The sequence below is a fragment of the Gopherus flavomarginatus genome, chromosome 3 (assembly GCF_025201925.1).
Source record: "Gopherus flavomarginatus isolate rGopFla2 chromosome 3, rGopFla2.mat.asm, whole genome shotgun sequence".
Lineage (NCBI taxonomy): Eukaryota > Metazoa > Chordata > Testudines > Testudinidae > Gopherus > Gopherus flavomarginatus.
In genome coordinates this window covers 56,663,053-56,689,585 of record NC_066619.1, presented here as the reverse complement: position 1 = coordinate 56,689,585, position 26,533 = coordinate 56,663,053, and the positions used below count along the sequence as shown (strand labels likewise).

At 42.2% G+C, this 26,533-nt stretch overlaps 1 protein-coding gene across 3 annotated transcripts; it reads left to right on the top strand.

The window, feature by feature from the left end:
* The first annotated feature begins 3,295 nt into the window (after positions 1-3,295).
* Positions 3,296-23,589, top strand: CCNH (cyclin H). 3 transcript variants are annotated; one of them, XM_050944849.1, is made up of 10 exons: positions 3,296-3,532; positions 3,916-4,038; positions 6,737-6,810; positions 7,107-7,317; positions 8,330-8,493; positions 12,088-12,158; positions 14,119-14,230; positions 15,369-15,429; positions 19,730-19,806; positions 23,368-23,589. In XM_050944849.1, exons 1-9 carry the CDS (start codon positions 3,416-3,418, stop codon positions 19,781-19,783), a joined length of 987 nt encoding a protein of 328 aa, XP_050800806.1. In that variant the 5' UTR covers positions 3,296-3,415; the 3' UTR covers positions 19,784-19,806; positions 23,368-23,589. The 3 variants fall into 3 exon arrangements, with proteins under 3 accessions (XP_050800806.1, XP_050800808.1, XP_050800807.1); XM_050944850.1 differs by lacking the exon at positions 19,730-19,806 and having other exon boundaries at positions 3,300-3,532; XM_050944851.1 differs by lacking the exons at positions 15,369-15,429; positions 19,730-19,806; positions 23,368-23,589 and adding an exon at positions 15,183-15,362 and having other exon boundaries at positions 3,297-3,532.
* Positions 23,590-26,533: the final 2,944 nt, after the last annotated feature.

Here is a 26,533-nt window from a genome sequence, read left to right as displayed (position 1 = left end):
ACTGGATCCGGATCCAGGTAAGGTGATGACTCTGGATATGCAGGATACCAGACATGGAAGTTTAATTAGAGGGTATACACCCTCCTTGACAACGCTGGTCTCTTCCTGCACAAAGGAACCACACTCAACTGCCTCCCAGATGGGCAGAGACAGCTAACAGTCATGGAATCCTTTTTAAAAGCACCAGGATGCCAAAGTTCCACAGCGACGCCAGCTGGAAATGGATTTCACATGAAAGTCTGTCAGCTTTTTCCACCCTTAGCACAAAGTGCGCGAAAATGTCCAAGAGACATAACTTTACCCCAACATTGAACAATTGTCACAACTATTAAAACAAACAGTACTAACACATCATAGAGGACACAACACACAAGTTTTCATCCGACAGTGCTTACCGGAGGGGGGTGGAAGAAGGAGCTCCCCGGAAGCGCAACGGCAATTCTCCTCCTTCAGCTCCTAGCTCCACATGCTGCCTCTACCCCCAGGCACCGCTCCAACAACTCCTATTGGCCATGGTTCCCAGACAAAGGCAGCTGCAGAACTGGGGCTTGGGGCAGAGCAGAGGCAGCACGTGGAGCTAGGGTCACTGCTTCCCAGGAGCTGGGTAGGGAGCCTGCCCCAGCTCCACCAACCCTGCGCCCGAGCACCCAGGGTACCCCCACAGGCTGCCCACTCGAGCCTCCTCCCCCACCCCCAAAGTTTTAGTCAGAGATGAAAAGTTTTTCATCTCACTTTTATGACATTTTGTGGCAAGCACTTTGTGGGCTGGGGAGCAGTGGTTGTAATTGAGAGAGAGAGAGAGAACACTACCAAAGAAGTGTCTCTAACCGTATGTCTACATGGCAGTTACACTTCCATGGCAGGTCTATGTCAGCTGACTTGGGTTCACAGACTGCAGGGGATGTAAAACTAGCATAGACGTTCAAGCTCAGGCTGGAGCCAGGACTCTGGGACCCTCCCCCCTCATGAGGTACCAGAGTTCAGGCTTGACCCTGAGCCTGAATGTCTACACCACAGTTTTACAGCCAGGACCCCTGTCGAGGTTGAATCCCCACTCTGTCACTCTGAGTGCAGAAGGAGAGGGCACCGCAAGGATTCTAAAAATTAATAATTGCCACTTCAGGCTTGTATTACATTCCCAAGGTTACAGCTTTTCTCTGACCTTGGCTTGGTTAATGCTGCCACCACCCAAATAAAAAAAAAAACAAAAACAAAAAACCCTTTTGAACCCAGGAAGGAGCACTTGGGAATTCCTCCCTATAGGGTAACCCCAAGCCCTTTCATTCTCCCCAGAAGAGCTGTAACAGAAAACAAAGGAAATTAGCTGTAGCTACTGGCTAATCAAACAACATGCACAAACCTCTTAAGACTCCAAAAATCCAATACTGTTATTAAAAAAGGGAAATTTTATTATAAACAAAAAGAAAGAAAATACATCTGGAACTTAGACTTTTGCTAGTTTTTAAAAGAGCAATTCCAAAAATTAAGCTCCCAAAATAGCTTTCTTGGGGGGGGTTCAGCTTAAAGGTTACAAGCAAACAAAACCTTCTGGGGTTAGCACCGAGAAGATTCACAAGCCTTAAAAAATAAACAGAAATAAACCTGATTGCATCTAATTTACTTCCATATTTGAGTGGTTTCAAATAAGTAATTCTAGGTATGATCTGATGAATTTTCATACCTGATTAAAGCCTTATACAGCATTCCTGCTGCCCTCTGTTCCCTTCTTTCCCAGAGAGACACAAGAGACAAAAGGAATGTTTGTTTCCCTATTTTAAAAAAGTTCTAGCCTTCCCATTGGCTCTTTTGGTCAGGTGCCCACTTTTTTCCCCCTCTTTATCTGAGGACTTTTTAATCTTTTACAGGTAAGGCAAGTAAAGGAACAGCTACCAAGAGGGATTATACAGCTAACTGGCTGGGTGGGTGTCCATTAAAGGGAAGGGAGCTATCCACCCACTTTATTTATCACAACCTCCATGAGCCTGAGTGAGCTGGAGTGGGCCAGCCACAGGTGTTCAATTGACATATGTACCCACAGAGTTAGGAGCTTTGATATGGCTGGATGCAATAGTTTAATGGGGATTTGAGGCTCTGTAACATTTACACACTTTTCTCTTTCCTGTGACTTGGTTGCAGATGAGAAAATACTTTTTATTATTAATAACCATTACTTGTGTGTTGTGTTGTGGTAGTAGATACAGCTCACGGAAATTTTCTGACAAAATATGTTCTGGTCAAAAATGCTAATTTGACTAAATGGAAAAGTTTAGTGGGGATGTGGTGATTCTGTTTAAATTTTTCTGCCAGTTCACCTGCCCATCTCCTAGGGCCCCAGCAGCCAGACAGGCTGTTACCAAAGGTCTCTGGGCTGCACAACTTCCTGTTTGGCAAGCAGCTGGGAGCCAGGACTCTTAGGGTTTCCAGGCAGGACCAGCTTTAGGCTAATTTCCCCAAATCGGGCACCGCACCTAAGAGGGCCCCGCACCGTAAAGAACAGTGCATAACTTAGGTGCCTTTTTAATTTTTACTGACCCAGTGGCGCTTCAGGTTTTCGGCAGCACTTCCGCAGCAGGTCCTTCACTCGCTCTGGGTCTTTGACGGTGGGTCCTTCAATGCCACGGAAGACCCAGAGTGAAGACCTGGAGCACCGCTGGGTAAGTCATCCCTGCTGGGCCTCTGACAAAACTATTCAAATCAGGCCCTGAACTTCCTAAATCCGGCCCTGTTTCCAGGATCTCCAGCAGCGTGCCAGGTGGGCTCCTGCAGCTGTATGGGAAGAATTTTACTGGAATTTGTAATTTTCTGGAAATTGATTTTTTTCTGGAACTCTCTTTATTCAAACACTTAAAAAAAACAACCAGAAGTTACTTCTATTTTCTGCCCTGCTTGGTTAGTACCCAGAGGCTGCAATCAGAATCTTTGTGCTAGGCACTGTACAGACAGGAAGACTCTCTAAGGGCCACAACTTATGCAATCAGGGTTCTTAGCATGGATGCCTGCACCTGGGGGCTCTAGGCAGGGAAATGGTACCACACCCACACCAAGAGCAGTTCTAACTGCAGGGCTTGAACTTTACCTCTAAGCTGTAAAGACTACAACTCCCAGCATGCAGTGCTCGCTCACTGGCGGCTGGGAGGGGCCGCTTGCCTCCGGTTAGAGCACGGAACGCTGGGAACTACCATTAGCTGTGTCGCTGCGCCTCCTGGGAATTGTAGTTTCCCTGGGGCCGCAGTGCAAGCTGGGACTGCAGAACTTGGTGGGATCCGTAGTGCCGCGAGACATGCTGGGATATGTCGAATTTGCTTTACGCGCTGGGGGCGGGGCATGAGTTGAAGGCGCTTTGAGTGTCCCTGGAGCGTCTGCTGGGGCGGGCGGCGGACGCGCTCCGGGTGCCGGCTGGCCGCGGGCGGGCGGGATGTATCACAGCAGCACGCAGAGGCGGCACTGGACCTTCCGCAGCGAGGAGGAGCTGACCCGCTGCCGGGCCGACGCCAACCGCAAGTTCTGCTGCAAAGCGGTGGCCTGCGGAAAGGTACCGACCGGCCCCGCCGCGTCCCTGCCCAACCAGCGCCAACGCCCGGGCTCGCGGTGGGGACGCCCTCGTCTGGGGGTGGAGGGGTCGGTCCCGGAGACACGCTAGCTGGGAGCCGGGCGCGGGGAACACCGTGACTGCAGCTGTCGGCGAGTCCCGGGTGCTCGGCGCGGCTCCCAGCCCCGGCCAGCAACAGCGGGTATGGGCGAGGCCCGGGAGTGTCCCCGGCATCCTGCCGCCTCTCCTGCGGCGGCCCCGGTGGAGGCGTCCTGTGCTGCTGTGGCCGGCGCACGGAGGAGGGTAGCGGACTGGGCCCGAAGCAGCTGCCGATCCCTCGCTGCAGGCTCCCGCCCCGCGGTGAAATTGCCCGTGTTCTCCTGCAGGCTCGACAGAGCGACTCGCTGCTTCTGGAGCCCCGGGAGGAGCTGGCGATCTGTAAATATTATGAGAGGAAACTGCTGGATTTCTGCTCCGTGTTCAAACCTGCCATGCCCAGATCCGTGGTGGTGAGTTGTGTACAATTGATCAGTCTGCCGAAGAGAAAGGTAGGGACGTAGCCTTTCCTTTGCAAACTGCCCCCCTCTTGAGACACCCACATCTCCAGCACTGTGGGTAGGGCACTGTGGGGGCACTTGCCCCATCTTCCCACATGATCAGTTTGTGGGGAATAAAAGGACTTGATCCTTACAGCCGCCAAAGGAGCAGGAGGCAGAGTGCCCGTGGGGCCCTTGTCGCGTCCCTCATTGGTTTTTTTATGTGTGTGTATTGCAAGCTTTGTGTGTGTGCCTGTCTCCTTCTGTTTCAACTGTGGGAGGGTTTTTTCCTTGTTGAGGGTCTGACTTGATTGGCGTCATGGATACAACTATTAGAAAGAATAATCCAGAATCAATAATTTTTTTTATATTTATTGATTGCTTTTTAATGGGAGTTGCAGCGGGCCACCACAATCTCTGGCAGGTTTTTAATCTGCTCTTGTTCAGGTTGACTGTCTGCTGGGGAAAAAGTGATCTGGCTAGTAGAGAGGGAAACTTACACCTCACTGAACCAGTTTTAGTGAATCTATCTGTAGGGCACCTCTTTATATTCTTAGATTATTGTATGTAAATAGCTAGGTTTCATCCTACAAAACCAAAATTTGACAATAGAAATTAATTCAAGAATGAAAGAAAAAAACTCTAATTCTGAATTTCTTTGTAATTTTGGGCTTGACACATTTTATTATATCTCACACTTGTGCTAAGTGTGACAAAGGTAACCCCCTGTAAGGTTTATTCTAGAAACATAGTTGCGTTTTTTTTTAAAGCATATCTTCATCATCCAGGGCACTGCTTCTCAAACCATAGGCTGAAGCTTTTTGTGATTCATAGATGAAATATTCTGAAACTAAACAGTGGGGGATAGAGATTTTAGGGGAAAGGAGGCTCATGAGAAAATTTATAGGCTTATGCAAGGGATTCAGTGGTACGAAAGGTTACTTCTTAGTTTAGAATTAATGACATATGTTTTCTAGAATGATTGCTGTCCACCTGCCTAAATTTGGAGAAATCTGAACTTCTTACAAATTAACATTTTAGCTAAGCATCTAAAGAAAAATTGGATAGCAATAGAAACATGGAGTAAATAGGGAACAAAAATACTGGATTGCATGTCAGTGTGTTTTATCAAGATGCTGATGGGAAATGGATAGAGAGGACTAATGGTCCAATGGTTAAGGAGGTATCTTGAGCTTTGGGAGATCTGGGTTCAGTTCACTGTTCTGCCACAGACTTCCTATGTGACCCTGGGCAAGTCACTTAGGTCTAGGTCCACAAAGAGATTAAGGCACTGAAGTCCAAAATTAGATGCCTCATGTTCAGCTGCTGCCTGATCCTTTTTGTGTCCAGTGACCCAAGATGCCAAAGTTTCTGTCAGTATGCATGTGCAGAACTATCATGATGCACTGATTAGCTTTCCACCTTAAGTTTGCTCCCAGTTCTGATGAAATTCTTAAACTGGGTGTTTCTCTGGTTTCTGGGTTTACCTGTTGGGCCCAATTTTCTCAGAGCAGGCCTAATCAGCAGAAAAGAGCAAAGGATAAGACTTTTAGGGATGGGTGGGTTATGTATGTATGTATGTGGGTGTATGTATGTCCTAATAGCCAAGTGGTTGTGGCACTCCCCCAGGATATTGGAGATTTGCCTGATTTTTAGCAGGACCTTGAGCCTAGGCCTCCTGCATTCCAGGTGAATGTCCTAACCGCTAGGCTTTTAGGTCTTCTACAGGAGAAGTTAAGAGAAGCCTATCCCAGAAGTTGTTCCACTCTGTATAAATGACACATTTTTTAGACTTGAACCCAGCTCTCCCACATCATAGGGGAGTGTCCTAGCCACCAGTCAAATGTTGTTGTTTTTTTTTTCTTCTCTGATCTAATTAATATTTATTTATACAAAGTGGAACAGCTTCAACAGGAGAGCTTACTCCATTCTAGAAAATAGCCTGGTGGTTAGGGCACTTCCCTGTGAGGTGGCTTCAAATCCCTATTCAAAACAGGCATTCCCTGAGGCTATTGACTACAGTGGTTGGGGGGCCTGCTGTATGTGAGGTTGTCTTTTGTGAGAGAGCGCTGGTTTAGGAGCCTAGCTCTGGGGGAGGGTTCATGGTTGTGACTCTTAGGCACCTATCTCAGCTCATGTCCCATTGAGGGGTGGGGCTTAGCACCTGCCCTTTGCCTCAGTATTTTCCACAGACTAGCTTAGATTGCTCACCACTCAGCTTGCTGGCTTGTAAGGATTCTTTTCTTAGGTGCCTAACTCTCCCATGCATTTTATGTGGAGCCTAGGCACCTTATTCAGGGCTGAGGATTCCACTGTCCACTAGATTGCTTGTGTGTTATGTATTGCCATGCCTTTAGGTCCTTTTGTGCATCTAGCTCTCTGTGCCTCAGTTCCATGTGTGTACTTACACACCCTGTTTATTTTTGTGTGGGCAGGTTGCAAGGTGTAACAATACCTTGCAGGGTTATTGAGGATAAATACGTTAAAGGTGGAGAGCTGCTGGTTTTATGGTGAATGGGAGTGGGAGCAGATAAGTACCTTAGATAGATAGTCTTGCCCCATGGAGTGTTGAAACGTCTTTTTAATTGTGTACATTCTGTGTGTTGAACATTACCTATGTGCTGTTTGTGCTATTTTGCTCAAGTGGCCCTTACTGACTCTTTATATTTAGGGAACAGCTACTATGTACTTCAAACGTTTTTACCTCAATAACTCAGTGATGGAGTATCACCCTCGAATAATAATGTGAGTAATTGAGACACTTGAATTTTACTTTTAATGTTTATCAATATTGTCATATCAAGTAACTTATGAAAGCTCGAGGACATTAAAGAGCCTGGACTTTTACCTGTTTTATATAAAACAAGAATCTGAATAATGAATTTTCGTTACTTTCCCTTTGGGAATAGGTTTTTGTATTCTTCAAAACCTCTTGCTTTCAAAAAAGGGAAATAAAGACTCTGAACCAGAATGTCTGTGTATGATAACAGCATGATGCATGCCACAGAGCTACATTATGTTTATTATGCTTCTTTTCCAAGGTTAACATGTGCATTCTTGGCATGTAAAGTAGATGAATTTAATGTGTCCAGTGCGCAGTTTGTTGGTAACCTTCGAGAGAACCCTCCAGGTCAGGAGAAGGCTCTTGAACAGATCTTGGAATATGAATTACTACTTATTCAGCAGCTGAACTTCCATCTTATAGTGCACAACCCTTATAGACCGTTTGAGGGATTTTTAATTGATTTGAAGGTAATTACTGTCTTCTTCCTCCTCCCTGTACCATTAAAAACTTGGTACCAAGGTAGGTATTTATTAATATTCTTTAAAATGCTAACTTCATTTTATAATACCATATTTGTTAATATTTCAAAGTATTGTGGGGATTGCCTGGGGGCCCATTTTGTAGTGGATCAAATATGTGGAGGTTATATGGCTGCTAGTATTTTGGACAAAAACTTGGTCAAGTGTGGGACTCCTGAATTGAAGGACCACAGTATTACTGACCCTTATTTTATATTTATTTTTTTTAAACAAGTTAGAACAGCGGTTGTCAAATTGTGGGTCGTGACCCTATTTTAATGGGATCACCAAGGCTGGCATTAGACTTGCTGGTGCCCAGAGCAGAAACCCAAGCCCCACTGCCCGGTGTTGGGTCTGAAGCCCAAGAGCTTCAGCCTTGAGTGGCAGGGCTCAGGTTACAGGCCCTCCCACCTGGGGCGGTGGGGCTCAGGCAGGCTCAGGTCTCAGTCACTCTTCCTGGGGTCATGTACTAGTTCTTGTTGTCAGAAGGGAGTGGCAGTGCAGTGAAGCTGGAGAACCTCTGAGTTATAATATGCTAGAATGGGGCGGGAGGGAAAGCTCTTTATGACGATCTGTTAACCAGAAGCAGTCTTCATGTTACAGTATTCAGTATACAGTAAGTTAGTATGTGTGGGGGAAATCTCATGAATGCAAGTTCGGTGTATGACTCAACTTTTGTCATTCTCTAATATAAAATGTATCCTAGAAAGTCTTGGATTTATACTGTAATAAGTGGGAACACATCTGATTGAATTGAAACATCTCTGCTTTATATGTGGTCACTAAACATTTCAGGATCGTTTTTAGAATAAGATACCCTCTTAAACTTTCCTTTTCAAAATGCCCTTTTGATTCATGTCACAAACTTTGATACAGAAGAATAGGAACAATATTACACTGAGGTCATATGTCAATAAGATTAAAAGACAGCAGAAGTAATGTCTGAATATTTATTTTGTAGACTCGTTATCCATTGCTGGAGAATCCTGAGATCTTGAGGAAAACAGCTGATGACTTTCTCACCCGAGTAGCTCTGACAGATGCCTACCTTCTGTTTACACCTTCACAAATAGCTCTCACTGCCATCTTATCTAGTGCTTCCAGGGCAGGAATTAATATGGAAAGGTAGATTTGAATTTTTGTTGTTGTTGCTGCATAGGTATGGCTTAAATGACTGATTTTGCTGCAGGAATTAATTTGTTCCAGGTGCTAGATACCTTTTTACAGATGTATACCTATGTGTTTGACTCATAGGGAATAGATAGCCTCTGAAACGAGGCACTTAACTGTCTGCTTCAAATGGTGAAGTATCACTGTTTTATTTTTTCTTTTGTTGTTGGAAACAGAACTTTGCACTAGGTAAGAAATAAGTGTCTGGTCTTTAATATTCCTCTGAGTTTTTGCTTCCTCCAGTCGTCTCTCATGTGGCCCCGTTAAAGCACTACAGACTTTCAGCCTGATCCTCAAGGGGCTGAGCATTCTTGATTCTCATTGGCTTCGGTAAGAACCGAAGGTTCTCTGAGGCAGCAGCAGCTAAAACTTACAAGAGCTCTAACCATTGCCTCTGGCTAGTATTTCTGCTCCATATACTTGGAAACAGACTAGAGAAAAGTGGCTACGGGTATGTCTACACTGCAGTAAAACAGCTGCAGCTGGCTGTTTAATTTGCATGGCTGCAAAATTGCTGTCTAGATGGTCGATCTAGAGCCTGGGCTCTGGAACTTAAATTTTAGAGCCCTGTGACTGTGAGTCAGTCAGTTGACATGGGCTAGCTACACAGGGCCGGCTTTAGCCTGATTCCCCTGAATTGGGCCCCGTGCCCTAAAGAAGAGCACCTAACTTAAGCACCTTTTTAATTTTTACTCGCCTGGCGGCACTGTGGGTCTTCAGCAGGTCCTTCACTCACTCTGGGTCTTCGGCGGCACTTCGGCTGTGGGTCCTTTAATGCCAGTGAAGACCTAGAGTGCCGCCGGGTGAGTCATCCCTGCTGGGGCCCCATCAAAACTATTCATATCGTACCCCGCACTTCCTAAAGCTGGCCCTGTAGCTACGGGTATTTCATTGCAGTGTAGACATACTTTTAAGAGTGTTAAAGTAGTGGCATTGTTTTGCTGATCAATTTCCAATTAAACTGACAGTGGCACTCTAGTTGGCAGAAGCTCCCTTGTTGATTTCCATGATGTGTGTCAACTGAGGGTTAAAAGGGGGAGTTTCCAAACATTACATATAAACTTAAAGATTTGGCAAGTTTTGAAACGTCAGGTGGTAAACTTTAATGGGGAGGGGAGGATATTTTTGTAAAACATCTATTAAATGGGCACTTATTTATAGATATTCTAATAAATTTGGCTACACTGGCAATTTTCTTTGTCTTATGCCTCAGAGCACCCCTGAGTATGGGGTTATGTCATAACCTCATACCTGGAATGTGACTACATTACTGTAATAGCTGCAGGTCGGGACCACTGAAGTTCAGAATGTAGAAATGCGTGATCAAAGATGGGGTATAGTGAAAGCCTAACTTCCAAAAGTTTCATTCTTTGGACTGCCCATGTTTGAATTCTGTCTTAAAGTGAATCTCTTGTTTTAAGTTTGAACAAAAAGCAGTTTGAGAATGATGTGGGAGGGGAAAAGTAATGTCCCCTCCCAACCAACATATAGGTATGATTTTCTTATACAAACTGATGTGTTTTCCCAGGAACCACAAAAATGTTTGAATGTTTCCATTTGATAAGCATGATGTATCCCAGTTTCATGGCCTACAGTAATATTGCACAGGGCTAGGAGGTCCTGAATTCTATTGCAATGTCTCTTCCATTGCCTGGCCTTGATTCTCTGTGTGTCAGCAGATCACTGTTGTGGTAGAGCTATAACTTATTCTCTACACCAGAGTGGCTAATTAGAAGATTGCTTTAAATCTCAATTTAGTTATACCACCTCTTGAATGGGGTTATAATGCCTACCCACCATTTCTGTAGATGTGGTCTTATGTAATTGCAAAATATTACTGTAGTCCAACAGCACTGGAACTGCTGTAAGTCTTTCCTCTCTACACTAGATTGCTTACTGCTTCATTGGTAAATAACTATATTTTGGGTTTTACCTGAATTTTAAGCTAATTGAAACTGTTTAAATTCACCTTGTGAGCCCTGTGTTTACATAATATTTATGTACAAGTGCTCTAACTTCTGTCCACAGACAGTTTTAAGGTAGCATGAATGGTACTCACATGGATTTCATTTTCAGTACAACTGATCTATGCTTTTACTTTCATATATTCCAGAGCCTGTCTGTTTTTTTTAAGTGTTTCGTTGGATGTTCGAGCATAAACTGTCATTTGATCTGGGACAAAAATGTTATTCCAAAGTGAAAAAAGAAGGATCATAGTTCATGTGGTGTTCATTCTGAGCTATTTTACAACTTGCTAAACAGAAGCAGATTAAGTTTCAGACTCCTATGTTATTGCAGTGGTTCCCAAACTTTAATAGCCTGTGAACCCCTTTCACTAACACGTCAAGTCTCACGAACCCCCTCCTAAAAATGAATGTTTCCAGGGTTTTTCTCCTTTACCTAAGTATAAATTATAAAAGCAGTGATCTTGGAAATATAAAATTTGTTTTTATGACATGCTTATTATGCACTATTTAGTGTTAATTATTATTTATTATTACAGTATCTTTATTACATTATGAAAATGGCGAGACTCTTCAAAGATCTCACTTTCGTAGCTTGTATCACTTTGAATAAGTCTGTTATAAGACAAGGCTCCTATGTTTCATCAAGGACTATCAGATGTGAAACAGCAGGAAGGGATTTAAGAAGCCAACTCAGAGTTCTTCCTACAGAAGCAGTCCAGGCAAACAGTGCACGTTACAACAAAGCTTAAACTTGTTCTTCATAATTTTTAAAAACAATACTAGCTGTCTATTTAATTTTAAAACCAGCAAAAAATATTCTCCTGCCTTTCCGTTTCTTATAAGGAGTCCTGAAGTTTAAATCTCCTCAGTGTGATAGATATGCTTGCTTTGATCCTCTTAGCTCTTGGAAGTCCAGGGGCTGCTGGCCTGTGCTGCCTGGGATCCCTCTGTCCGCCATTAGGGAACTTTTTTTCCCGAGAACCCCCTGTAATATTTCACGAACCCCCGTTTGGGAACCACTGCATTATTGGAACAATAGTATTCGCTATTGCCAATAATACCATTGTGATTGGCACAGTACAAATGCGTATATAAACACTACACTTCAAGAATGGATAAGTAGGTAAGCTGAATGTTTCTCTTTAAGTGATCAGCAATGAAATAGTGACTTTGAAAAACAAACCATAAAAATAGACTAATGTCAATACCCCAGTGAGATGAAAGGGCACACCTCAGAGCCGCTTGTCTACAGATTTGGGAAGATGATTTAGTTTACTTATGAGAGTTTATTTTGCAACATTAAAAGTGGTGGTGATGATGATTATTTTTAGTAGCAGTTCAATTTTTAAACCCATCTGCCTCTCTTAATGATGTTAGATTTAGCTATTTATGCAAGCGAAAAAATATTTTACTGTAGAAAACAAGTTTGTTCAGTCATGTTGCTAATATCATAAAGCTCTAACAGTCAGAACTTTACACTGTCATTTATGTTAATAACAATGGTGCAGCTTTGAAGAATGTGTTGAATTAATCATTTACTGTAGTAACTTTAGATTTCCACATTTTTCTTACATTTTTGTAGCTATTTATCTGAGTGTCTTGCGCTGAAAGAAAACAGAACATCTCTGTCCCAGTTACTAGATGGAATGAAATGTAAGTAAGCATTGTGCTGAGAAGTGTGCATTTTTCCCAAACTAAATATTTAAGAGATGGCTTTGGAGCAGTTCTGTGTTTACTGTGTACAGCCTTGTGTTGCTGTGTTTCTTCAGGCACAGCCTATACCAGACACACAGTATACTACTCTTCCTCACTTCAAAATTGTTGCAAGCTTAATAGAAAAAAGGGTCACAAAATGAACTAGTTAGCAGCTTAAAAAATAAAATTTGAAACCTAGTCTTCTGTACAAAAAACGAAATTAAAATAAGTCTAGTAGTGATGCACTGAGCCTCAATATTTTTATCTGTAACAAGGTCTTGGGGATTGACCATGCTTTTAAAAAGTGAGAGCATTATTTTTGATATCTGCTGCTATTGCTACTGGTGGTTTGCTTTTACTCATATTTCAAGTTTGCAGAAACCTGCAGATTACTACTTGTGCCACTAGAGGGTACATTTCCTAAGCTAAATAACTTTTAAAAGTTTAATGGTGACCTGTAAAGGTTTAGTCTTTTAAGACTCCTCTTGCTTTGTTTTATTAACTGCTTTGGGATATATAAAGAAGGCTTGAAAGGGATTTAAGCATTTTTTTTGTTTGTCTTTGACATTTTTGATGTTTCTAAGACAAATCCAGTTTTTCTAGAGAATGCATTGTATGCTTTGATGCATATTGTTGGCTGTCACACCTTAATAGAAAGGGGCGGAGGGAATGTTGAATTCTTAACAAAGACTTTTTTTCTCCAAAATGTTAGTCATTGAAGTTAAGTGTTAAAAACAGTCAAAAGATTTCAGTTGCTGAACTTGCAATTTTGTGGCCCTTGTGAGACTGTTATTTCACAAATGTTTTCCAGACTAGATATTTCTAATGTAAAAAAAGATGTGAATGAACCTCTTTTCCCCTCCCCTTTATTTTATTATTAATAAAAATAAAGGGGAGGGAAAAGAGGTTCATTCACATCATATTTTATATAAAATCACACTCTCCCTCTCCCTCCAGCCATCATATATTTTAATGGGAAGCTTGCCTTTAGAATAAGACACAAGAAAAAAATATATATTTAAAAAAGCAAACATACCATTGGTACAGAAAACTGGTAATGGTAAAAATGTCCCTGTTCTTTCTCATATGCTTTCTGAAAAATGATGAATTTAGTGTATTTTAACAAGATTGAGACTAATCTTTATTTTTAAGACTTGATATCCAGTGCAGAAAGTAAAAAGTATCAACATTTCCTGACACTTTCTAGTACAGTAATGCTAGCTCTGCATTATCACGTGGGCTTGAGGAAATCCAGAATCATGATGAATACTAGTTTGTGTAGTTCTTTGCTCTGAGTTTACACTGTATCTTGACACTACTTAGAATAAATCCTCTGATGTAAAGTGACAGTTAAGACTCTTATACATGTAATCTTGGGCTCTCTAAAATTTAAGAGTATTTTCTGGTTTTCTAAGATGAGATTTTGTTTACGAAGCCATTTGAAAGAAGTATTCATTTTTTTCTTCAAATACCTAATATTTGCTTTGACAAATAAGAGGATTTTATCTGGTAAACTTCCGATCTAATTAAAATGATCTGTAGTGCAGTGTATGTACTATTGCAGCTTCTAGATATCTGTTGAAAAGCTAGCTTTGATACCTTCATTAGATTACAAAGGCAAGAGGCGATGGCCCTATTGAAGGGGCCTTCAAATCGTGCCACCAAATTCTTTATAAACTGTTTTGATTTGACTAGATCTTTCCAAAATAGAAATGTGGTTTGAATCATATCTTGTGCTTAGTACACTGAAGAGAGTCGAGTCTATTGGACTAAGTCAGGGCTGTGAGGCAGGGGCTCTTGAGTTCTAATCATGGCTATGCCAGTGAGTCTTGGAATAATTTACAAGAATGTTGTGAGAGTTAATTAACTTATTGCAACTAATTAATTGCTTTGAAAACTCGTGGTGCTACCTTTATAGGCATGAAAAATCTCATAAAGAAGTATGAAACACCACGGCCTGAGGAGGTTGCCATTCTAAAGCAGAAGTTAGAGAAATGTCACAGCTCAGAACTTGCTCTTAATGTAAACGTGTAAGTAGAGATTTGGAGCATTAAGGAGTTTTGACTCTTTTTCTGCTTTCCTACACTGCCAGTTGGAATTATCACTTTCTGCAGTGATATGCTAGCTTTTATAAAAGGTTAATTTTGCTTGCATTGTACAATATATTCAGATAAAAATGAAAATTGGTTTAATTTATTAGACTGAATATCATACTTGTTTGTAAAATAAAATGTTTAATGTGTAAAACAGTATCACTAACAGTTGCTAAAGTAGGGACTCCAGGGTTCATTCCCCTTTCTGGCTACTGATTTACCACGGGACCTGAAGCAAATTACCTCTATGTGCCATTTAACCTATCTAAAACTGGTTAACAGTTGCCTAAAAGGGTATAGTTAACAATCTGTTTATCAAGGGCTTAGAGATCCTTTTAATCAAATTTCTGTAAAATATACCGTATAAGCTCTATCATACGCTGGTTCGTTTATAAGCCGATTTTCTCCCCTCTCCTCCCCTCCCAAGATGGATAATTAAAAATGGAAATTTTTATGACCCATTCAGAAGCTGACCCTGTAATTCAGGGGTGAGCAAACTTTCACTCCCGGGCCATCAGGATAAGCCGCTGGGCGGGCCAAGATGATTTGTTTACCTCCAGTGGGCCTGGTTGGGCGGTAGCTGCTTCGGAGGCTGGGGGGAGAGTAGCATGGCCAGAAGGGGAGAGATTCTGGCCCTGCCTCTTCCCTTCTGGCTCTGTTGGTTGTGCTGCCTCCCCTTGCTCCTGCTGTTGGGGGGAGGGACTGGGTCCCACCTCTCCCTCTCTATACCTGTTCATAAGCCAACCCCCTTCTCTGGTGCTTCCCTCTTTTACTGAAAAAATTTGGCTTATGAACGAGTATATGCGGTATGCCTTTTTCTTGAAAACGTCTTTTTGTGCAGATTGTAAAACTACACTATTCCACAAAAGACCTAAGACTTTTCTTTTAGGTAGCAAAGTGAAGTGGGAAGAAACTTCCAGCATTATTAACTCTCAGTGCATTTTTGTTTTCAAGAAATGTACAACAGAGATTGAACTTAAAAATGCTAAGGGTAAGGAAGAAAGAGGCTAGTATTAGAGTTGAACTTTCTCTCAAATGTCTAAATATCTTGTATTTTTCTTTGGGGTGAGGTTAGAAAGAAGAGGAAGGGCTATGAAGATGATGAATATATTACAAAGAAATCTAAAATGGATGAGGTTAGTAGACATGTTGCAGAAGCACTGTTCATATTTTCTCTAACAAATTTTATCATTCTTGTTAGTGAATACTGTTAAAATATGTTCTGGAAATTGTTTCAGGTAGTGAACATTTCACAAACCAAGAAGTTAAAAAATGGCTATTTAGTATCTGGATGTTTTTACAATAACAGTAAAAACATGTCTCCTAATTTCTTATACATTGTAGCTTATTTCCATCACAACTTCGTATAGAAAGGGTTTGTGGCTATGAGGAATCTTTGTGATCCAAGTTAAAATGGTCAGTCTGAGAAAGGCTTGACATGGCTTTGTTGGCCACAGAAAGTTGGTGTACTGCTCTTCAACATCTCTCTCCTTTCAGTGTATTATGTTACCCTTTGTTTTCTGCTAGCCTGTACCCTGAGGAGTTAGACCAAACTCTGGCAAGAATTCTGGTTTGGTAAAATTTTAATTTTTATTTCTTCTTTGGATTTCTGTCTCATAAATTTAACTGAACAATGCAATAGGAAGAACTACTTTATTCATGTATACAGTTTGAACCCAATAGGATGGAGTAGTTTTATAAACAGCTTTACTGTTGGTTCTAATTGCAGTAATTTGAGAAGCCAAGTACTGTTTTTCACTCTTAGGAAATCAGCTAATTTTCAGATTAGATGGTATCTGTAAACTAGCTTCTGAAAATTAGGATGAAGCAGTGGGGAAGCAGACTGAAACTTGACTGGCTTCACCTAGAAGCTGTACCAATTTTTTTTTTTCTGGTCAGTATTGCTGACATTTTCTGTCCCCAAGATGGGAGCCAACACAAAGTAGTTAAGTTACTTAGGAATGCAGTCCAGAAAGTGGGTAGAAAAGAGTGTTGAATGAATGAAGTTCTAGTGGCTTGGAGTGCAGAAGGAAAGCAAGGACATATTAAAGGCTAGCTTGTACTACCCTCATTCTTGCCATTTTTTTGTAAATTAGGAATGAGGTAGGGATTTGAGTTTGTTATGGTAGCACTAAGGAACTACCATATGGGAAAGTAATAGCAGAATGGAGGTAATTGGTCATTACAAATGGGAGTTGTGGCTTTGTAGAATATATTCAGGGTAGGACCTTAGGAAGGTGTAAAGCCTATTGGATAATGCTGCCTCATGCGAACAGATGGGGAAATCACTGTTCTTACTGGGTTCTTGTAAGATTAAAGGTCAGAAGGTAGAGTGTACTCTGCTTTCACAGCAGTGAAAGGCTTAAATTGGCTAGATTAAGTGGAATTGAAGAAGTCGGTCATGGTTGCGATTTTAAAGCCTGTTGAGTGAGGTTGACAGTCAAAGTTGTATCCTATAACTAAAATGCAGTGCTGCAGCTGCACTGCTGTAGCAGTTCAAATGTAGACACTTGATACGGTGATGGGGAAAGGTTCTCCCATTGCTGTAGTTAATCCCCCTCCCTGAAAGGTAGGAGGGGAGGGATAGCTCAGTGGTTTGAGCATTGGCCTGCTAAACCCAGGGTTGTGAGTTCAATCCTTGAGGGGGGGATTTGGGGATTGGTGCTGCTTTGAGCAGGGGGTTGGACTAGATAATCTCCTGAGGTCCCTTCCAACCCTAGTAATCTATGATTCTATGAAAGGTGGTAGCTAGGTCAACAGAAAAATTCTTCCATTGACCTAGTGCTGTTTGTGTCAGGAGTTGTGGTCTTAAGGGATGTAAGTGTGTGTTTTTTTTTTTTTTTTTTACACTCCTGAGTGATAAACTGGGTCTAACTACATTTTTAGTGTAGACCTGGCCTCTGTTTCATATAGTTATTGACTCATAATGGAAGTTAAGGTGTCTTACCATATTTCATAAACTTGAGCTGTCACTAGTTGTGTATTAATTTGAGAATTGCTGAAATTAGCCCATGATTTTAAAAGGTAAATGATTTTTAGCATCCTAGCAAGACACCTTAGAGGGGCTTGGCTCTTGCTGAGCACCCACCTGTTGAAAGCAATGTGTCTCTAGTGGGGCTTCCAAAATTGTCAAACACTCCTGATGATCTTGGCCTTAATTTTCTAACAATGTTCCTATACTAAAAACTGCAGAAATTTGTATATTTTAAAAAAGGATCTATTCCATAATGTCTGTTAGTCTATAAGGTGCCACAGGATTCTTTGCTGCTATTCCATAATGTTACTTGTTCAAAACTTGTTTTATGGAACAATGGCTGTTGGTAAAATTAAGCTTTGGTGTCTTGTCTGTTTTTCACATGTGAAATTTTCTTGAAGAAAAGATGTCAAATGTAAAACAAAATATGAATTAACCAGATAGCTAAAAACCGCACTCCTGCTCTGTACCTCAGTTTAAAACCACGTCTTCAAGAAAAGAGGAAATTACTACCAGAAATCACATTGATTCTTTTTTCAGAACAATATAAGCTTATTGCTATGTTGTAACCACCAACTGATGGTAGAGCTTTAAAGTGGGTCAAGTTTACTTTTTTTGTTTTAAATCATAATGTACCCTAGAATACTGATAGCTACCAAGCTTTCAGGTCCAGGGAGGTGGTGCTTTGAGTGATTGTCCACATGTATTCCATTACTGGTGTGCATGTGCCTCATGCAAGTGGACAGATTTTATTTTATTTATTTATTTGGCCAGCAGTGTCTGTTGGGGCCATGCCTCTGTGCAGGATGACCCACTTCTAAAAAGACAGAGGTACTAGCAAGTTTGTTCAGATGGATTTGAATATCTTTACGTGCACTAGTTCTTGAATCACTGGTAGCGGTCGCAGTGCATGAAAGATCCAGGCAGCAAGGACCCCAAAAATAACTTTCAAGAGACATTTTAAAAAAAATTAGTAATTTTTTTTCCCAAATCAAGAATGCACTTGTGCATTGTAAATTACCAGGTGCTCTTGTCAGAGTAGTTGGGACGAAGTGTTGTAATTTATTGGAAAACCCCCTCAACACAAGGAAGTCCATTGTATCTGAGGGGAAGTTGGTAACTTGTACATCGTTGCAGGTGCCATTATGTGTGTTGGACACTGCAGGCCATTCAGTGGCCTCGTCCATTGCTGTAAACAGGGATTTATGGTTACAGTCTTTAGAAATCCTTAAGGAAGTCCAGGCAATTGAGGACCTCCTATTTGAAAGTTGTGACCTCTTTAATGCAAGAACGGATGAAACCCTGCACTCTTTGAAAGATTCAAGATCCACTCTCCGTTCCTTAGTTTACATGCCAGTGTTCAGGAGAAAGCAGGCTAGGTGACAGTACTACTCCAGACAAAAGACATGTTGTTAGTCCACAAAGATCATAGGAGCTGCAGAGAAAGAAGCAGAGGTTCAAATGCAGAAAACGCTCTGCTGGCTTCTCATCTACTGCACTTCCTGCATCAACCTCATGGCATCACGTTTGACTTGCAGATTGCCATACAGAGTTTCTGGAGAATCAGTACCCTTCCTTCTTTTTTTTGAGCCCTAGAATCTACTACACTTAGTGCTAGGTCTTGGAGGTCATAATTTTCCAGTTCCTTCCAATCCTCCAGTTTTTCGCATCCCTCTTCAGGGACCCTTCATGAGATTCTGCTAAAGCGAGACGTGTACTCTCTTCTAAATCTCAGAGCAGTAGAAGAAGTGTCCTTGGAGTTCAGAAGGAAGATGTCTTACTCCCATTTTTCTCTAATCCTGAAGAAGTAGGGCTAGTATCTAATTAATTCTAGGTTTGAGCTGCCTCAACAAGTTCATCCATTGTTTCAAAGTCAGGATGGCAGACCCATGTCTCTAATCCATTCATTAGATCCAAGACAGGTTTGTAGCTCTTGACTTACAAGATGTATATTTTTCATGTATCAATTCACTTGCCACACAAAGATCTCAAAGTCCAAGTGGGAGCATCTTACTACCAGTAGCGTCATTCCCTTTGGTCTCTCAGCAGCACAAAGGATATTCAAATGCTTGGTAATCATGGCAGCTCACCTGAGGCAGCAAGGGATCCAGGTATAGCCTTACCCTGATGACTAGCTAATTCTAGGATGATCACTGCAACAGGTGAAAATTTGTCTTTTCATCACACTGGGATTCAGGATCAACGAAGTCCCAGTCATAGTTGCCAGCCCAAAGAATAGATTGCACAGGGCCTGTGTTAGATTACAGATTATCAAGATCTTAGAGCAAGAGAGGATCCAGACCATAATGGACCTCACCCACCATTTGTAGGCTCACCTACAGCCATCTTTGAGTGTGCCACAGACTCTTGGGTTATGTGGCTTCCTGCACTACTTATACAGAATGCCAGACTCCATTTTATGTTCCTTGCAAGCCAGTTTGAAATCTGTATCTACCCAACAGACATTGCCAAGGCATGAGGATGCAGGTTCTCTGGGAAGAACTCTCCATTATTAAGTTGGTGGAAGGACCCTTTCCAGGTATGCAAAGGAATACTGTTTTCTCCACTTCTGCCTAGGAAAGTGCTGGCAACAGATGCCTCTATGTTAGGATGCAGAGCTCACCTAGAGCACCTACAAAACTAAGCCTTCTGAAATCCCAGAGAGACTCCCCTTCATGAGCATTCTAGATCTCATAGCTATTCATCTGTGTTGAGTATTTCTTCTTGTATTACATAAACTAACAGACCAGATGATGATGGATATGCATCAGTGTTTTGTCAACAGACAGAGAGAGAAGCTACTCAGGGCTAGAGCTGTTGTATTGATCATCAAAGCAGTAGCTCTCTGTCTAACCAGGATTGCAGAATGTCTGACCTAACAGACCACCACCTCAGCAAGTAATTAGCATACTAGCATGAATGGACTAATTTTATTCTGTGGAATCTTCTGTAGGTAGTGGATACCAGTCAGTAGACCTGTTTACTATAAACCAGAACAAATGCCAAACATTTGGCTCAATGTGTGGGGGGGTTGAGCCCAAACTCCGAGTCAGATGCTTTCCTTATCTCATGGACTCTAGGGATAATGGAATCTGTGGTTAGTCCCCCTCTAACACGGAGTCTAAACAGAACAGTAATGATCATGTGTAGCCCCAGTTTGGCCCAGGCAATTCTGATATGTGCACCTAATAAACGGATCATCTGGGCCTCCGATAACATTACCTGTCTCACCTGAGGTGATCTTAGAATGGAGGTTGCATCCTCCATCTGATAACGTGCATGCTGGCTTAACTGCCCTGAAGCAAGCTGTTCAGCTGAAGTTTAAAATATATTGATGCAGAGCTGAAAAGACTATGCAGTCATGGCAATCTACTGCTGAACATAGCTTTATGGAGCTGATACTCTCTGCATGTCTTCCTGTTCAGGGTTACACCATTCTCCTCTGCCCCCTACTAGATCAGGTCAGACTAGATGATCAGTGATCTCTTCTGGCATTACTAAGGAATCTAGATTTTTCAGAGCTCTCATTCATGGTTTTCCACCCAGTGTGAGTTCTCCCTTCTTCCTAGCACGTTAATCTAATTTTAGCTGGGTTAATAGCAGTTCTTTTTGAGCACTCAGCAACTTGCCCTATACTGTCTGAAAACAGCCTTTTTAGAAGCTCTAACATCAGCTCACTGGGCTCGTCCACCATATGTGATACTCTACAAAGACACTGGTCCTCAGGTCTTAGCAAAAATCTCAATTTCATTTAAATTTGATGCTTCATCTGCCACTTCTTTCCACACTGCTCCAACCACAGGAAGCTAAACTGCACATCCTTGACAGTAGTGAGGTCTCTTTCATATTACCTTGACAGAACAAAACCTTTAGGTCAGGGGTGGGCAAACTTTTTGGCTCGAGGGCCACATTGGGGTTGCAAAACTGTATGGAGGGCTGGGTGGGGAAGGCTGTACCTCCCCAAGGAGTCTGGCCCCCCTCAGAACTCCTGACCCCCCCCACCTCGTCCTCTAACCACCCTCTCCTGGGACCCCAACCCCCCCCCCCCGCTCCCAGTCCCCTGACTGCTCTGACCCTCTATCCACACCCCTGCCCCTTGACAGGTCCCCTGGGACTCCACGCCTGTCCAACCCAGTCCCCTGACTGCCCCCCAGAACCTCCGACCCATCCAACCACTCCCTGTCCCTTGACTGCCCCCCCAGGACTCCCCACCCCTTATCCAACACCCCGGCCTCCTTACCATGGTACTCGGAGCAGCACGTCTGGCAGCCGTGCCACCTGGTCAGAGCCAGCCGCGCTGCTCGGCAGAAACATGCAACCCCACCACCCAGAGCACTGGTGGCATGGCAGTGGGGGAGAGGCTGAGGGCTAGCCTCCCCGGCCCACAGGCTGTAGTTTGCGCACACCTTCTTTAGGGGCTCCTTGATACAGATAGGGTGATAGTCTTTTGGGTGGATATTGCCTGACCTAATGGGCATTTAATTATATTGCATTGTGCTCCTGAGTTAGCTAGATTAGGTCCATCAGTGCAGCTTAGAGTCTTTTCCACCTGGGCTCAGGAATCTTCTGCAGCTTTTCTTGGAGAGCATAATTTCAAAACTTGCAGAGCAGCTATGTTTTGATCAGTATACATTTTCACTCAGTGTTACATGAGGACTCAGTATCTGATGCCTGTTTTTACCAGAGCCATCCTGCAATCGTTATTTAATTAGGATTTCTAGCACCCACCTCCAACTGAGGTTGCTGCTTGCTAGTCAATATAAGTGGAATACATGTGGACAATAACTCACAGGTTACATACATTTACAGTAATTCTTAAAGGTGTTGTCCACAAGGATTCTACAGCCTGCCTTCCTTCCTTCCTTGATCCTACAGTCCTAGATGGAGTCCTAGTCAAGTTGGATTCTGAATTGGCAAAGGAACAGGGGGAAGGTTTGAGTCTACTCTCTGCCTTTTATGTCCTTAGTGAGAGAGAGAGGATATCCAGGGTACAGTGACAGTCCCAGTGGATACTGTTGGCCAAAATAATCTGATCTCAGGAGCATGCATACCACATTTGGACACCACCACCAAAAAAACCAGAATTACTGTGTGCTGTGTGGGGTAAGTATCCATTCTTCCTTCGCTGTACTTCTAGATATAGTACTATTCACATACTGCATTGTACAGAATATGAATACTAACAAAAGTAGCCTCTGTTGGGTGTGTAAAACTGTAGTCTCGACAGTGTAGTTCTACACAGTGACAAGACTGTTTTACACCTTTTTCTGATGTTGTAGAGATGGTTCAGTATCTTAAAAGGATATATATTGTCTTAAAAAACCCTGTGTGTTAAAAGTACGTTTCCACTTCGTTGTGATGCAACAGTTAATGTAGGCCATCTAGTCATTGCTTTGTTTATATTTAAAAATCAAATTACTACTCCCTGTGCTTTGTGAGGTATATCACAACTCCTCCTGTAGTATTTGGAGTCTTTATAGTAGAGCATATACAGTAAAAGCTTTGGTATTTACCATGCTGGGGGATTGAGAGGTGCCAGGAAGTAAAATTCCAGTTAAGAGGGAGGGAGTTTAGGTGCAGGAGGGGACTTGGGGCACGGGGTTGGGGTGCTGGATCTGGGCGGTGAGATGTCTCCACTGCTCCTAGGCCGAGCTGGCTCTACAGCTCCCATTGTCCAGGAACCTCACCCCGTGGGAGCTGTGGGGGCGATGCCTGCGGGCAGAGGCAGCACACAGTACAGTCTACCCATGCATCTGCCTAGGAACAGCAGACACATCTTCTGGGAACTGCCCAAGGCAAGTACTGCCCTGATCCAGCACTCCAAACTCCCTTCCAGAGTCTGTGCCCCAAGCCCCTTGTGGCCATTCCTCCACCTAGGAGCAGCAAGAACATGTTGCCACTTGTGGGCAGTCATGGGGAGCCAGGTATGGAGCCTGCCGGCCTTGCGTCAACTGGCCTATAAATTGGACTTTCAATGATCAGAAATACTAGTTTATAGAGCTTTCCAGTTGCTAAAGTGATGGATAACACTGCTTTTACTGTACTGTGTATGCTTGTAATAAAGAGATTCAACTTGATTCTTTCTTCCCAATTATTTTAGGAAGAATGGACTGATGATGATCTTGTAGATTCACTGTAATTTTAAAGGAAGATGGCACCTGGCGGAACTTTGGGAACTACTTGTTATCCACGTCCTGCATCATGTTGGATTCTCATTTGTAAAAACTTTCTCTAGCTAACAACTTATAGCAGGTTCCCAGTTTGTCATGGGATACAGAAGAACTGCCTCTTTATAATAAATTGGTTTGTATTTTTATTTAAATATGACTAGTCACAAACATGATTTTCTATATATTTGTTTTGGAAAGAGAGCATTTTAGAATCAGATATGCACTTTCCTGAGGAGAGGTTTTCATGTCAGAACAGTTAATGCATTAACACTTGATGGCAAGTGGGTGATAAAGTATATGCCATGTCATCTCTGATTGGCAGCATTACCTGTCAGTTTTTCAGGATCACTAGAAAATCAAAAGTGTACCTCTAGTGATGTGCAAGAAACACCTGTAAAGTGAGGGGAGCTGGGCCAATGTCATAAGATGCCTACAGGTGCAGATAGAAGAGCTTTGTCTACAAGAAGTCTGCATGGATTCCTTTCTGGAGGCTGAAGCCAAGCTGCAGTGCTTTGAAAGATGGGGGGAGGCTAAAAAGTGTAACTGACACATGTACCAGGACTAGCCTGTCTTTGTGAAGTCAAATTAGCACAGCTACAGGGCCCACTATACTTCAGACCTCCTTTGTCCCTCTCAAGTGCACTGTTCACATGACAGGTCTAGCTTCCTTCACCTTATGGAAGAGGAAGGAGGTGAAAGTCATGCCATTCAATAGCTCTGGGTACCTGTAGCCTAAATGTATCTGGCACCTCTAAAACCTTTTCCTCCTCTGAGCAGCAGCTGATTAGTGACTTCTTAAAGCCTTCATTCACCCAAAAATACATACCAGTCAGACAAGGGTTAAAGCAAAGGCATATACATACATTTCCCCTTACCTAAATCTTTCTGGCAAGCTTTGAGTATCATTCAGCTCTGTTACCTCCATCTCTGGGCTAGGAAAAGCATATTGCTCTCTTGTTCACTCCTGTGTGTTAGGCTTCCTAGGGCGGTTCCCAACAATCCACTCAAGCACAGGTCACTATTTTAGATTAATAGTATCTGACCCTAAATTCAGCTCTGGGAAAAATAAACCTTGCCAGCATAATTGGACACAGACACAGGTAGTCCTCAGGTAACAGTTTTCTCAGTGTTTCCTGAAGGACCCTGGATATTCTTTAGACCATTCCTTATCTTTGCCAGTGTGTTCTTTCCTCCCAGCAGCCTCCTTTGATTTAACTCCATGCAGTGAGACAGGACACTATAAAACATTCAGTTACACTACATGAAGGCAGACAACTAAATATTGATAAATTTTATAAATGCTTGTATGCAAATGCAAGAAGTCTAAATGCTAAGATGGGTAAACTTGAGTGTGTCTGGTATTAAATTAGGTTATTGATATAATAGACATCACAAACTTGGTGGAACAATGAAAATTACTGGGACATAGTAATAGCAGTGTAAAATATATAAGCATGACAGTAGGTTACATGACTGTGATTGTGAAATGCTCAGGAAGATTAGAGAAGCTACAAAAACAGAAACCCCAATAATAGAGCCTCATATTGCTTGGGTATGTGTCACCTCAGGACAGGATGGAGATATAAAATTTCTAGACAGCATTAAGGACTACTTTGGACCATCTAGTCCTGGAACCCATAAGGGAGAGGTAATTCTTGATTCAGTCCTAAGTGGAGCACAGGATTTGGTCTCAGAGGTGAATATAGCTAAACTGCTCAGGAATAGTGATCATAATGTAATTAAGTTTAACATCCTTGTACAGGGGGAGGGAAAACCCAGCACAGTAGCCTTTAACTTCAAAAAGGGGCACTACACAAAAATGAGGCGGCTAGTTTAACAGAAATTAAAAGAAACAGTCACAACAGTGAAATGCCTTCAAGCTTCATGGGAAATTTTAAAAAACATCATAGAGGCTCAACCTCTATGTATACCCAAATAATAGTACAGGCCAGAGAAGCAAAAAACCACCACCATGGCTAAACAACAGAAAAAGAGGCAATAAGAGATGAAAAAAATAATCCTTTAAAAACTCAGTCAAATCGTACTAAGGAAAATAGAAAGGAGCATAAACTCTGACCAGTCAAGTGTAAAGCTATAATTATGCCAAAAAAGAACTTGAAGAGCAACTAGTGAGACACACAAAAATTAACAGCTAATTTTTTTTTTAAAGTACATCAGAATCAAGAAAAACTGCTTAATAATCCTTGCAGCCACTGGACGATTGAGGCGCTAAAGGAGCACTTAAGGAAGACATAGGCTTTTGTGGAGAATCTAACTGAATTCTTTGTATTGGTCTACACTGCACTAAATGTGAGGGAGATTCCCACACCTAAGCTATTCTTATTAGGTGACAAATCTGAGGAACTATCACAGACTGAGGTTTCAATAGCTGAGGGTATTGGAACAAACTGATATATTAATGAGTAATAAGTCACCAGGACCAGACTGTATTTACCCAAGAATTCACCAGGAGCTTCAACATCAAAATGAAGACCTAACTCACTGGTATGTAACCTATCCCTTAAATTAGCCTCTGTACCATATGACTGGAGGATAGCAATGTGATGCCTGTTTTTAAAAAGGGCTCCAGAGGTGATCTTGGCAATTATAGGCCAGTAATCCTAACTTCAATACCAGGCAAATTGGTTGAAACTATAAGAACAGAGTAATCAGAGATATAGAGAACATGATATGTTGGGGAGAGTCAATATGGCTTTTGTAAAGGGAAATCATGCCTCACTAATCTATTGGAATTCTTTGAGGGGTCCATTAAGCATGTGGACAAGTGTAAAACAGTGAATATAGTATACTTGGACTTTTAGAAAGCCTTTACTGAGGTCCCAAATCAAAGATTCTTAAAGTAGGCAGACATGGGATAAGAGGGAAGATCCTCTCATAGATTAGTAACTGGTTAGGATAGGAAACAGGATAGGAATAAATGGCCAAGTTTCACAGTGAGGTAAATAGCAGGGCCCTCAAGGATCTGTACTGGGACCAGTACTGTTCCAACATATTCATCAATGATCTGGAAAAAGCAGTAAACAGTGGGGAGGCAAAGTCTTCAGATGATTCAAAATCACTCAAGATAGTTAAGAC